Source organism: Taurulus bubalis (genome assembly GCF_910589615.1).
Source record: "Taurulus bubalis genome assembly, chromosome: 10".
Lineage (NCBI taxonomy): Eukaryota > Metazoa > Chordata > Actinopteri > Perciformes > Cottidae > Taurulus > Taurulus bubalis.
This window is the reverse complement of record NC_136598.1, coordinates 23,387,276-23,402,250: the sequence shown is the minus strand read 5'-3', so window position 1 is coordinate 23,402,250 and position 14,975 is coordinate 23,387,276. Positions and strand designations below refer to the sequence as shown.

The 14,975-nt window shown below is 42.4% G+C and overlaps 1 protein-coding gene across 1 annotated transcript; it reads left to right on the top strand.

Annotated features, from left to right (window-relative positions):
* The first annotated feature begins 2,396 nt into the window (after positions 1-2,396).
* mpzl3 (myelin protein zero-like 3) lies at positions 2,397-14,257 on the top strand. The gene is made up of 6 exons (XM_079225097.1): positions 2,397-2,505; positions 4,619-4,785; positions 10,409-10,622; positions 11,451-11,607; positions 12,874-12,946; positions 13,164-14,257. Exons 1-6 carry the CDS (start codon positions 2,436-2,438, stop codon positions 13,242-13,244), a joined length of 762 nt encoding a protein of 253 aa, XP_079081223.1. The 5' UTR covers positions 2,397-2,435; the 3' UTR covers positions 13,245-14,257.
* Positions 14,258-14,975: the final 718 nt, after the last annotated feature.

The following is a 14,975-nucleotide window of genomic DNA, read 5'->3' as shown; positions in this document are numbered from 1 at the left end:
GTGACGGCCCAGAGAAAAGTTTCTGCATTACAACTTGTTTAAATACACTCAGTGTCCGGGCGTGTATGGGTGCAACGTTTCATCAAATATTCAGCGCATAGAGAGTATATGAACTGATGAAAAGACCAGAAAAAAGAGTCTCTCTCACGTTTTTTTTTTTCTGGGCTGAGGGATAATAGTTACATACACCGTCTGGCCCCAACAATTTAAATCACCTTTATTAGCCTGCTCCAGTGTTGACAACAGAAGAACAGGTCTCTTGTTGACCAGAGTCGCCAGTGAGTTGGGACTGAGAAGATTGCAGCTGAACCTGAGACCCCTCTACTGTAAGCAGACAGAGAGCCCCTGTATTCACACACACAATAACCAACACAATGTGATAGTGTGTGTGTGTGTGGGAGTACCCATAAGTGGTATTATACGTTATCTTCCAACAAAAGATGGAGAATCTCTATCAAACTCAAGCAGATTATTCTGTATAATATAGTTCATATACACGGTGGAACGCACAGGTTCTGAAAGCTTCCAGGTAAGGCAAGTCTTTTAATAACTCTGCATCTATTAAAAAGTGTGGGAACTGCTATATAATATTGTCAACCAAAGCAATACAAACACTGTGCGTGAGAATGGATGCGGGGAGGAGCGAGCCGGAGCCAAAACGCTCTCTACATCTTCAGCATCCACAGAGATTTGCACAAAGAAGTGCAGCCAGGTGAGAGCATGGAGCAAAAATGCTGTGTACTGTACTGCACCTGATAAACAGTGATAAATCATTGACTCCAGAGACAGCACTTCACCCAAACTTCACCTTTATTATGGCTGAAACGTGTCCAGGCTGCTGAATTTCTCACATGGTCTGCTGTTAATTAGAAGTTAGTTATGCATTCATTTTTATTTACTGTACAGCAACCCTACTTTTCCCTTATTAGAGAGCCTCTAAGCTTGGCTGCTTTTTAATTTTTTAATCAAGTTAGGTTAGGTTAGGCAATGTTAATAATAATCATTTTCCTCAAACTCATTCATTCTACATCAAATTAGTTGTTGCATTACGATTAGCTTCTTCTCCAGAGTACACATGCGTTATTTGTTGAGAAATTGTTTTTCTCGTGGCGCGGTGGTGTTATGTATTTAACTCCAAATAAAACATCCAGATAGGAAGTTTGTAGTTCTGGTAAACACTAAATCAGATTATGGGACACTGATTTATACACAGTGTGTTTGAGGGAGTAACAGAGGATGCTGCTCTCATTCGATATCCTCTGATGCACTCTGGCTACATGCTGCTGTCAGGACGGAGGAAACGCCGCAGGCAGACCAGATGGATGCGAAGATGTAACTGACAATCCAGTCCAAATAAAGGCATGAATAAACTTCAAAAGGACTCTGTGTAAACATGCAGTGGAGAGATAGAAGCATTACACCAAAGTGAAACTGAACAAGCAAAGGCTTCTCCTATTAGACATAATTACAACAGTAAAGACGGGACATTGGGGAAATAACAGGAGAGTCCCACTAGAGCATCCCTGGTTTCATACAGACGCTGGCCGGGGAGATAAAGTCGGGACTCGGCCTCCGGCCTCCACACAGAGGGGTCACACGAGGGCAAAGAGAACGTGTTGTATTTGTTATGTTTTTAGCTCCACGTCCCAGGCTCGTTTAAAAAAAGAAGCACGTCAACATCGAAGTCCAGGAAGTCAAACTGCCTCCAGAACATTGATTTTCAACAATCAACACTTGAAATGACGAAGACTCCTGGAAATGACGAGGTATGACATGTATACCATATATGTTGGTGCTTTCATTTACTAAATGTAACAAAACACTGGCAACAAGGAAGATCTTGGGTAGATAATTAGAATAAATATGAAACAAAATGTAAGTCATACCCTCTAAACTAAAAATAAATCTAGTTTGAATAGACATGTTCAGCATGAATAATTACATTTCTCCATAAGAAAAATATTACTATTATTATATATTTTGTTCCCTTTTAAGTTGTTTCGACACATGTGGTTTGTCTGTGATGTACAACTTATTTTATATAATTATTGTTTCAATAAAGTAGCTTTTACACTCTTTCCCTAATGATTAGTAGTGTATTTATTGAACAGACCAAATGTAGCTGTAGTATATTAAAGTAGGTAATAGTTGAATATAATCTCTGAGTCATAAACCCACGATACTATCACGAAACTGTCTTCTTCCCTTGAGTAGGGTTACTGTCCGGGATAAGCCACTTCCTGGTACACCTGTTTGTCAGGCAGGCTCGTCCGCCCGCAGTCTGCACGCGCCACGGAGAGACTGAGTCATGCCCAAATAGATAATGGACGGAGTGTTTCCGAAGCTTTGAGGAAACCTTCCCTTCTTTTTGTTTGTTTGTTTGTTTGTTTATGACCACGCGAGTGAGTGAAACTTGTTCTCACAACTTATTAAAAATGCGTCGACCGCGTCGCGGGAGCAGCGCGCTGCGCGTCGTTTGGCTGCTGCACCTCGTCGTCTGCTTCGGTGAGTAAACAGGCCGAGTTTCAACTAACGTCTCACTACGGAGACATGTTTGTGCAGCCGGAGCTGCGGGTGGAAACCCCGGGGACCTGTCACGCGAGTGGACACATGAAACGCTAAATTGTCCACGTTTTAATTTTGGTGCCTTCACGTGAAATTGTTCAAACGCCATGGCCTGTGCTTTACTTCTTTGGGGTGGTTAGCGCAACACCTCTGTTGGTGCCAGGGGGTGACTTCCTGTGTGAGTATAGTACAAACAAGTGTGTGTGTGTGTGTGTGTGTGTGTGTATATATATACATATATATATATATGTATATGTGTGTCTGAACCAGGCCCGGACACATTTAAAGTCTCACATGTTGGTCCATTACAGGTAAAGAAGAAAAAAAAACGCCCATTTGAATCGTAAACTTTAAAGCTGGCTGCCTCTTAAAGGGATACATGGACCAGATCAGTGGGACTGACAACTGGTATGCAGTGAGTTTAGACCACTGTCTTTATGCCAATTACATTACAAACATGGCTCTGAACTGTAAACAGCTGTTCAGCTCGCTCTGAAATCATCTGATCTGTTTTTTTACTACATTTTTTTTTTATATGTTGGAAGGAATACAAATGCAGTAATGGCTGCTGTGTGTCTTAGTCAGCATGAGCGTGGTTTGTCTTATTATCTCTTATTGTCTTTATTTAATTACACTTGTATTGTGGGAATGCTGTCTGCACATGTAGACACTCCTTCCCCCAGAGACGAGACATCGAGGCATGTATCACCATTTTTTTTATCTCCTCTCTTAAATGTTATGTCCAGACAGTCTTGTTGAAATCAGGTGTCGACATCCCCACTGATGAGCCGCCAGCGTTCCTGTCCCGCCACTAATTACTACGGTGACACAATCAACGTCTCCCAAGTTCAAGAGCGGTTCCGGCTTTCAAGGTCCCCTCTGCTTGATTCTCCACTTTTCCAGAAGAGATAGCTTCTTTCGTGTTGTCGACTGGCTTCCCCCCCAAGGTCTTTGTAGATGAGTCGGGCTGATGGCGTGATATCTTTAGCGTAGCGTAAACTTTGTCCTTATCGCGGGGCTATTTCGGTGGGGAAAGAACGTGGTGGCGGTCTGAGATGGGATGTGGTCGGATGATAGTCGCTTCATCCTCGGAGAAAAAAAAAAAAAAGGCTGTTTCAGGATTTCGCTTTGAAATGGAGCACCGTTTCCATTTCTGCCCGATGAACAACAAGTCTGTATTAATGACACAACTGGAGTGTTGACAGGTTTCCATGTTTACAGTAAACGGCTCAATGAAACATGATGAGGGTACTTTTTTATTTCTAGCGAAGTCGGTCCAGACATGAAATATCTAAACTATTCACTCCGTTGCTGTAAAAATGTTCTCAGGATATTAAAGGCCCCGAGAGGATGACTTCCAATGACTTTGGTGATCGTCCAGCTTTTCCTCCAGCTGTGACCAGCAGGTCACAGCTTTCATTTATTCAGTGAAATAGCTTGACGTCTACCAGTTGGATTGGAATAGTAGTTTAATGGTATAATTAATGTATGTGTTGTGATGGCAAAAAGGGGTGAGTTCGTCTTTGTCAGCCTGTTGGATGTGGATATATTGTCCCGGACCAGCGGTCCTGGCATGCTTGGCTTCTACACCCCTCTTGTTTTGCAGCTTTTTACTGACTCAATGTTATGAAATCTATTGTGAGGTTCTCTCTTAAAAAGAAGCCGGCGGTGTTCAGCTCTCGCTCATGAATAAAGTGAAAAGTCAAGAGGCACAGGGAGACATGGCTTTATATGCACGCTGAAGACAGATGTGTTGCAATCAGATACAACAAGAGGTGGTGAGGAACATGTGTGAGAGTTTCTCTCTGTTCAGCGTTTATCTGGAGAAATTTGCTGCGCTTGCACTTTCACGCCAGCCCAATGTGGGCATGTGGGCGCTATCAGGTTTGTTTCTTTACTCTTTTTGCTAAAATGTGTCCCTCTTTTCTCCTCCTGTTCATAAAGAGAAAGGTCACCTCAACATGTAAATCTGCTCGTATCATGTTTCCTTTTGTTTTTATTCTTTCTTTGTCGCTCTAACATCTTTTTTGTACACTTCTCTCCTCCGATTCAGCCCCTTCCCTCGTCTCCTCCATCATAGTGAATACCCCGGCAGAGCTCCATGCATCTAAAGGGGACGTCGTCACATTGTCCTGCACTTTCACCTCCACCAGTAGGCCGACCAGTAAGATGACGGTGGACTGGTCCTACAGGCCCCAGAGTGGAGGCCCTCCAGTGACGGTGAGTCGACATGTATAAAAACATGTTTCTGTGGCTGCACTGGGCTACACTACTGTCTCACAAAGAGCTGAACGATTAGTTCATTGAGAACTATGATAATAATTGATCTGTCGTTTCAGTTATTTAAAAATCACTGCTTCCAGCCTGTAAAGTACGAGTAGTTTTCAGACGTCACCTTGTGCTTTTGACATTCCTTTTTTGTATCCGTCAGAGATGCAAAACATGATTTTAAAATCAGGACAAAATCCCCATCCTATTATTTTTATATATATATATATATATATATATATTCAATAATTAAAACGGTCACTAGTTGCAGCCCCAATTGGTTTTAAATTATATTATGTTTACTGAAACTCCGGTGCTCCTAAGTATTTGTATTTCCATTAACTTTTTTCTGATCCCACGTTGATTGCTCAGCTACGTGACCTCCACGGCTCCCGCTGTACAAACACGACTTGTTTGAATATCTGGCCGCTCTATTTGCATTGTTGTCTGAACCCTCGTGAGCGAACTCTGGTGCCACTCTGTTTCAAAGTAGATGCTGCGCGTACCAATGAGCTTTATTAATCAGGTAATGTCCAGTTTTGTCCATTCCAGCCCCGCCGTTGTGTCTTCCGGAGGCCTGGTCAGCTCCCACAATAACCCCTTCCTATGTGGTGATCTCGTGGTCATGTTCCAAGTGCGTTCAGATGTTTCCGTCTCGGCCCGTAACTGCACTCAGTCCTCCGATCCCGCGCACTCCGGGTTCAGTTTCAACGACCCATCCACTAAAAATCCACCACATAATTTAAGCAGTTCCATTTGTATTTGAAGATAGCCATCAAGTGTGGTGCTATGTAATTGCATTTGGACCATGGGAATCCATAGTGTGGTAGCTGCAACCCTATATGCTATCATTTCCTATAGGAGCACTCAAGAGTTAAGTGGAAGCTAATGTTTTGTGGCTCCGCTGCTATGGAGTGCTGTTGGTTTAGTCATTACGATGCAGTTGTTTGGCGTGCAGAGGGAGGAGAGGAGGAAGGACTCGGCACACATGGAGAAGGCTGTTTTAGTGCATGTGTTTCATTCAGCAGATCGCGTGGTATTACTCCACAAAGCTGGTAGAAGTAAAACAACAACAAAGAAAGGGTGTGCCGGCTGCTGCCTCAGGAAACGCCACAGCAGTGCCCTTTTACTTCCTTTGACTCCAGCACAACTAGTTTGTTCTCTTCATCACAAATGAATAATGTGTGGCAGTTTTCTGATCCGGCCCATAGATGGAAATATGGAAGTTTTTTTTGCCTTCCACTTACTTTCCATCCAATTTCATTAACAGTTTTGGCTGGTTGACGGGCCCGCGTGTCCCCAGTCGTATATCACCGCGAACAAGCATGTGAAAAGCGCCATCAGAAAAATACGATTTTTTTTTTTTGCAGCCAAAGCTTTAGTGTCGATCTGAATTGCTGCAGTGCTTCAGTGACTTGCATAATTACCTCAGTCCTGAAGAGATTTAATTTTGTGGATTGGAGCATTGGCTGAATGTTCGGTCAAATATCAGCGAAAGCCGACGGTAATTGGAGGCGTTGGCAATTTAATTTAGCAGAAGATGGTTAATACATCAATTAAGATGATGAACAATTCAGTGGAGCCCTGTTTTGTATTTGCCGAGTCATTGGAAGCAGTCTATATCATCACAAGGATCTGTTGAACGGTTCCCCCCCCCAGCTGAAAACAATCCAATATACTTGGCCGTGTTGCCGCATTTCTCATGACTTTAAAAGGATCATTGGGTCTAATGTTTGTTTTCCAGACTGTGCCGACTCTCTCGAAGTCAGGGACTTCACGCCGCTCTCATGTCGGCCGAGCTTTGCCAGGTCCTCCGATCAGTCTCTCAGAGCAATGCAGCCGATAGACGCGCTGTTGTAAAACCATAAAACTCTGTCTGTCAGTGATTGTTCAGGTGATTCTGTTTGCTTTGGCTTTTTAAATGTATTTATTTGCCTCAGTTTATTAAAAGGGCATACAGCGTTATCTATGTTGACGTTAATCTTTGTTTGTAAACCTTCAGGCAGTAATTATCTCACACACACACACACACACACGCACACACATGCACAGTTCTGCATGATCTTGATTTACTGTTGCATGGTCAACTGTTCTCAAGCATTCCCTCTCTACAGCTAGAGCTAGCCATTAGCGGGTGTAGCTTTAAGCGGTTATGGATATTGCCGGTGCTGTTGTGGTTCTTCAGGGAAGCATTACGCGTGTTTCAGCTGCCGGTCTTATCCGCTCTGGCAAAGTATCTCCACACCGTGGATTGTAGTCGGGCATCGAGGTCGCACAGCCGTGCTTCTTTGTGCCTCTTGCTGCAAAAGAGACTTGTGGGTATTTTGGTGGAAATCGGCTCTTGAAAAGATTCATTTTGTGTCGCTGCATCTGAGGGAATGTTAGCAAGCGAATGGTAAAAAAAAAAAAAAGGATTTGGTGTGATGATATTCAGACAGTGACTACAATTCAGCATTCAGTGAATTCTTGAGCACATTCAAATATGTGAGGAACTAGCTTTGTGAATTACCAAATTATTTTATTCTATTTTCAAAGCTTCCCATATGTCAGTACCTGGCGCTCTAAGGCCCACCAGTGGTTGAAAACAGCTGCTCTAATTACCTGATTTAAAAAATAAAAAAAATCCACCCCATCTGCCTTATGATGCAGATTTGTACACCATCCAGAAAAAAAACACGATTTCATGGAGAACGTGATTTCTCATTCGCTGAGCTTTTGTCGTCATGTGATGAGAGCAATGACGTCAGTATTGTGACCACGCCCTCTGCTTTATATTCCTCCTCACGCTGCCCTTTTGCACTTTGCTCTGCTGCACCTGCATGAACCAAAACAGCAGGCGTGCTCGGAGACACCCACACGGTCTGCTCCCCCAGGAAAAAAAACACCTTTAGTGTTTCAGAGAATATCGATTCTGCTGCAGCTGATTTTTATCCTGCAAATAGTCTAAAAGCCATCTGAATCAACCAGCACAGTACAAGAAGTAGTGCCCGGCCTCTCGTATTACATTACTATTTCTTCATCTTAAAGTTAGGGTTGGTAACTAGCAAGAGTACGCTGGATTTAAAAACGATTCAACCTAAAAACCCAGCCCAGTGTAGCTAGCAGCTCTAGCTCCAGAAGCTAAATCGAGCAAGAAAGTCGTCAAGTCGGCAACGTCGACAGCCCGTCCCTTCATGCTTCCCCGAAAAGCCACACCCCCACAAATTATCATTATGGACATAAACGTACCATTGAGCCATTGATTGCTTCCAGGATGTAATGAGAATTCAAACAAAACATATTCATTGTTTTATGAGGATTACCCACCCAACCGTTTTAAATTAAGAATTCCTTTTGTAGTCCTGAAACAAGTTTTGTCCTTTTTTTTTTTTTTTTACCAGAAATTCTTATAGTTAAAAACTCTTTTAACTGAAAACTTAAACATGTTTATCCTCCAGTTCTGTAGTCCAGATATTGCATTGATTCATATTCATTTCCCTTTTCAATCATTGTCTTCCTTTTGTCTCAGGCTTTTCTTTCAGCTTTCATTCAAAACATGTACAGAAATTAAACAAAGGGTAAAACATAAGATGTAATGCAGCGCATAAACAGTATCTGAGACCAATACAGAGAAAAGATTAAAAGTGTATGTGTATATATATATTCAGCATCAACCTCTGTCTCCTTGTGAAGTCTCTGGTGACTACAGGGCCTCATGAAACGTATAAAACACAAACTCTACCCTCTGAGTTTACTGTCTGGAAAAACACATTGTAGTGTCTCCACATTCCCCCTTCACCACCCACACACACACACACACACACACACACAGAGCACACTCACTCAGGATGTCATGCTGTGGAGAGGTCTGGGTCAGCTTGACGTGGGAGTAACGGCGAGATGGAGTTTGCTCTTGAAAACACAGACTCGTGTGGTAAATGTTAAACTAAATTCCGTTGCAGAGAGATACCTGTAGTCCAGATTCCCTCTCTCATGCTCATGCTCACACATAAATGTTCTTGGCCTGGTGCTCGATCAGATTTTTTTTTTTTTAATTCACATTTCTTCGACTGAACAGGCTCTTCACTCTGCCATCAGCAATATTGCCAAAAAGAAAATGTCCCACCACCATCTGTCCCGCCACCTGTTGCTCAGACAATTTCCCTTTTAGGCAGAACAATTACAAGTTAGATTTAGGAGTGATGATGCTTCTTATTATATGCACTCAGACGGAGAGAAGGGATCATTGAGTTTCAGTGTAGGTGTTTCCAGATGAGACTGCTATTCACGTCAAAGAGGATAAGAAATGCATCATACCCCGTTTTTAAACATATTTTTTCTTCTTCCCTGAATTTAGCCTTTCCAGATGTGTTGGCCACTAAGGTCATCTACTTTGATTTTTGTATTGCCTTGTAAATGTGTAGTACATGTGTGCACGTGTACATGTGTAAGTACATGTGTAGTTAACGTGTAGCCTGTTGTGTAGCAAACGTGTAGTACATGTGTGCACGTGTACATGTGTAGTACATGTGTAGCCTGTTGTGTAGCAAATGTGTAGTACATGTGTGCACGTCTACAGGTGTAGTACATGTACATGTGTAGTTAACGTGTAGCCTGTTGTGTAGTAAATGTGTAGCCTGTTGTGTAGTAAATGTGTAGTACATGTGTGTAGTAAATGTATGTACATGTGTAGTTAACATGTAACCTGTTGTGTAGTACATGTACATGTGTAGTACATGTGTAGTACATGTGTAGTACATGTGTAGTACATGTACATGTGTAGTACATGTGTAGTACATGTGTAGTACATGTACATGTGTAGTACATGTGTAGTACATGTACATGTGTAGTACATGTGTAGTACATGTACATGTGTAGTACATGTGTAGTACATGTGTAGTACATGTGTAGTACATGTGTAGTACATGTGTAATACATGTACATGTGTAGTACATGTGTAGTACATGTGTAGTACATGTGTAGTACATGTGTAGTACATGTGTAGTACATGTACATGTGTAGTACATGTGTAGTACATGTACATGTGTAGTACATGTGTAGTACATGTGTAGTACATGTGTAGTACATGTGTAGTACATGTGTAGTACATGTACATGTGTAGTACATGTGTAGTACATGTGTAGTACATGTGTAGTACATGTGTGTAGTAAATTTGTAGTAAACGTATGTACATGTGTAGTTAACATGTAACCTGTTGTGTAGTACATGTGTAGTAAATGTGTGTACATGTGTAGTTAACATGTAACCTGTTGTGTAGTACATGTGTAGTAAATGTGTGTACATGTGTAGTAAATGTGTGTAAATGTGTGTACATGTGTAGTAAATGTGTAGTTAACGTGTAGCCTGTTGTGTAGCAAACATGTAGTACATGTGTAGCCAGATGTACATGTGTAGTAAATGTGTAGCCTGTTGTGTATCCTGTTTAGTCAGATGTGTAGCCAGATGTGTAGTAGATGTGTAGTACATGTAAACCAAAAGACGGTGTTACCGCCTTATCCACAGCACACACACTATTTGACCACACCCATATATTTCATGCAGATAAAACGTGTATATATATATATTTTCTCTCCAGTTTTTCCACTTCTCCTCACGGGCGTTCCCGCCGCTCGACGGTCAGTTCACGGGTCGCATCCGCTGGCAGGGCGTCCCGGCCCGCGGCGAAGGTTCCATCTCGCTGATCAACGCCACGCTGAGCGACAACGGGACCTACACGTGCTCCGTCAGAAACCCCCCCGACGTCCACGGGTCGCCGACCTCACACACGGTGCTCACCGTCACGCCCAAATGTAAGATGGTGCACATACACACATGTAAACAAAACAGCAAACAAGCGAGGCACATTTCCTCGGTCAGAATTCTTTATCTGCATATTTAACCGTCTACATTTGGATTTCCTCCAATTGGGTGCACACTTGAATGCCTGTAAGTTAGCAGTAGTCCAGTCTGGTGATACTTCAGGATACTCTCTGGAGTCTATAATCATATTTATCTTTCCCGACTTGTACGGTATTAAATCACTATCACTGCTCGTCCTCATTTCACCGCAGGTGTCTGGACTTGGCTTTTTTCGCTATAAATCGCATGCTGTGTATATGAGGAGACAGGTCTGAGAGGAGGAAGTTTAAAATTCCCTTGCCAGCCTCATATTTTTTAGATAGCAGCCTAATCCAAACATCTATTTGGTGTTTATGTTAGCCAGTCATGTTAGCCACATTGGCTCAAATGTAGTAGCCTCTGTATGCTGTCAGCTGACTGCAGATGGTTAGAGGCCGCAATGTAGTGGAGGGTAACTCACCAGATCTAAGTTGCAGACGTTTACATATATAGATGTTTTTCACCTACATATATGATGATAAAACGTAAGAAAAATGACGACGGCGGCTCTTTTTTTCTTCGGCTTAACTTCTCCTTTACAATAGATTTGTCTCGTTTTAGTTGTTGCCATATTTTCACCACTTAATGCCAGCAAGTACAAAGTGACGCATGTAATTCTGCTGTAAATGGTCTCCATGTACAGTCTGTAGGGAAGTCGATGCTGTCGGCGTACTGAGTGACGCTGGGGACACAAACAGCTTGTTAATGCGTTTCTAATGACCTCACGTCGTCCTCCCCAGCGCCCAGCATTCGCTTCTCTGACGTCGCGGTCCTTCTGGCTTTCATCCTCCTCCCCTCCGGGATCATCACCCTCTTTCTGATTGGACGGATGCTCTGTCCCAAGAAGCAGCGCAACCAATCGAAGGCTTACAGATCGCCCATCGAGGTCACCGAGGGGTGAGCGCATTTATTCAACCAATCGCTGCTGTGGGTCTCCCGGGGGCGGTGGTCGTCATTGCAGGCTTTTATGGTTATAAATGTGTGCATTTGCATTGCTAATTTGATGAAGGTTAAACAAGAATTTAAGTTTTACGGTTTGATTTCCGTCGGCCTGCTTGTTGTGGAGAAGACGCTGTGAATCAGCGAGGACTCCAGCACTAAAAATGTGCAATTAGCTGTTTTTGCAAGTTTTCAGAGTAGCAGTTGCTCCCTGTGGTTTGTCACACAGGAGATGGTGTTTGCTCTTTTGACGGATGTAACACAGGAATATAAGTGTTAAACAAACCAGTGCTACTCTGTAATGCATGTGTAACAGATTGCATGAGTAACATAGGCAGCAGTATGTGAGCAGCAGCTCTAGTTCTCTAGTTCAGGCCCAGTATTTTAGTTTCTGATTACTTAAAAAAAAAGACAATGATTTATATCTATCATTGCTTTTTCCCCTATATATTAAGGTGCTCTAATCTGCAGCACGACCAGAATCTCTTTTTTGTTTTCTTTCTATTCTTTATTTGGAGTTCCCGAAACCACGGTGATAGGATCGCGTTACAAACTGCACTGAAACGGCACGTTCCTTAAAGAATAGTGTTTCATTTTGGGAAACATGCTTATTCGCTTTCTTGCCAAGACTTGGATGAGAAGATTGATACGACTCGTGGTTTATTCGGGTAAATACCGTGTCTGGCCACTGGGCGGAATTTACGCACATGTGCCTAATGATGGATTTACATCGTACACACACACGCATGCAGAGACACACACACACGCATGCAGAGACACACACAGACACAAACACACAGTTTTATTGAAGAGAAGGTCCCGTAACTTGGTGCACTTTTGGAGAAAATATGAGTTATTTAATAGTCAATGTTTCATTATGTCTGTGTATGCTGTCAATTATAGTTCTTAGAAAAAAAGAAAATCAGAATCGGTGGGTTAGACTTTTAAAAAAAATCATGAATTAGAATCTGCAATTTACAAACGGTGCATCTCTAAGATGCAGTAAATATGTAGCTGGAGACAGTAGCTGCTTAGCTTAGCTTAGCATAAAGACACGTAACAACCCACAACAACACAGATTGGCATTTGTAGAGGTGACGTGTTAACTATGGAGCCTTAGAGTGACTTGGAGGTTTGGAGTTAACAGGCAGGCTTTCCTCATGGCGCTTGTGAGTGATTATTGTCATTACTCACCGTGTTTCCTTTCCTTTCTGCATTCATCAGAGAGGAGTATGGCATCCAGCCAGAGGAGGCCAAAGCGGGAAAGAAGGCCTCGTGCTGTGACCTATATCTGATGGTACAGTTCAGAACGTTTCATTTTGCGTCAACCCATAAATAACTTAACAAGACATGTCTGCCAGATCCATTTCACGTTTAATTTTACATGTCCTCTATGTCTGACAACCGGACTTGAGGGTTTATAAAATATAGATTTTTCCAATGTAGTTGGTGTGTGTTTATTTGTGTGTGTGTGTGTGTGTGCTTTTTCCGACTGTTTTTTCTGGCCTGTCCAGGACTCGGAGGATGAAGAAGGGTATTACGACCTGAAAAGGCGGCCTCCTGTGGATGAGGGGTACGCCGAGTCTCAGTTTTAGAGAAGCGCTGCTGGTTGGGAGGAGCATCTGAACCAACTGGTGGCTGAGGAGTGGGAGGAGGGACCGGCTGGAAATAAATGCTGGATTCATGTCAACTTGACCCCAGTCAACCACTTACCCGGTCACTTTGGTGATGTTTACTTTTGCTTGTCAGCCCTTTGGAATAATATTTTTGTCTCGAGACAATCTGAATTATGCATCTCCAGCGTTATACTTCCACCATGAATGATGTCAATAATCCGATTCACCGTTTGACTACAAGCTCCTATGTTTTCTGGGCCGAGCCAGAGGTCTCGGGTCCTACATTTTAGAGCTCGTGGTCTTGATGAGATGTTATTTGTTTGCTCTGTCTGTACAGGGAAGCAGCTTGTGTATCTCTGTCAGCCGCCGCACATGCAAACACAAACACACACACGAGCATTATGTGTATTTGTTTATATATCTCGATGATTAATATGCATGTCACTTTCTTATTGTGAAGGAGATGGATGCGCTTTTTGTCTAATTTATTGCCCGTGTCAAGAGTGTCTGTATGAAATCTGTCGATGCCTTTTTGTTGAGCTGCAGAGGAACATTTCTGTTTTCTTCTTGATATGTCGGACAGAAAACTAATTGTTTGATTTTTGAGTCTGCTATGATGACGCAGTACTATTTATGCCATATGTTGTGTGTATATACAGTATATTTTCCTCTGTTTTCAGTGTCTGTACATTACTTTCGCGTGTCATTATTTCAACATCAGCTGTGTGTGTGTGTGTGTGTGTGTGTGTGTCACCTTTACGACTAAGTATATGTAGCGTCTGAGTTTGGATGTGGTGTTTCATGGATGAGGTTATTTCATGTGACATAACAGGATTTTTTCTTTATTTTGGATGCACAGCTTTTGCTTTTTTTTGTCTGAATAATTAGTTCAGGATCAGGTTCTTCTGGCTTTGTGAGGGATGATCATGATTATTATTTTTTTATAATACTTCCAGAGAGTTAATAAAGATACTTATGACGTATGACCATCATTTCCTCCTCCTGCTCCCTTTGTTTGGTCTCTTTGCACTATTCATAGATGCTCTTGAATATTCTTTTAAAACTCTTCGGGACCGGCTGGAATGTCTCACAGCAGCGGCTGCTTCATCCACGCAGCTCTCGAGTCATAAACAGACATAATAATAAAAAAACCTCCAATGAAACGCACCGTAAACCATAAGTCCTCATTCTGTCTCTTTTCCACTTCTCCTTCGGCTCAATTCGTGCCCTTCTAGTTTTTAATAATTCACACGCTGCTATGGCGAAACAATTATCATTCCTGCTTCATCTGAACTGCCATGGCAACAGCTTACTCGTGTCAGACGAGGGAAGGAAAAGAAAAAAGATTTTAAATATTGAAGAAAGAAAAGATGCAGCTGACTGCCTGTACTTGATTTTTTCTCTGCAAATATTGGGGAGAGGGGGTCATTCAGATTTCCTAGTCTCCCGGCTGAAGGAATATAATATCACTGCACAAATAGAATCGGCTGCTTTTACAGACTTATTATCCGTGTATATCTGCTGCTCAGCTTTTCTTTTTCTGAATGTTCTATGAAGCCAGAGTTTGTGTGAAACATTTGTTTGATCAACTTGGATTCTGTCTCCAGGTTAAGCAGCGAGGAGGATCCAATCCCCCCGAGGGGGAAATGCTGTAGAGTTTCCTTATTTATCCACATTTATTTCAGCTGTCAGCTAGCATCGTAGCATACA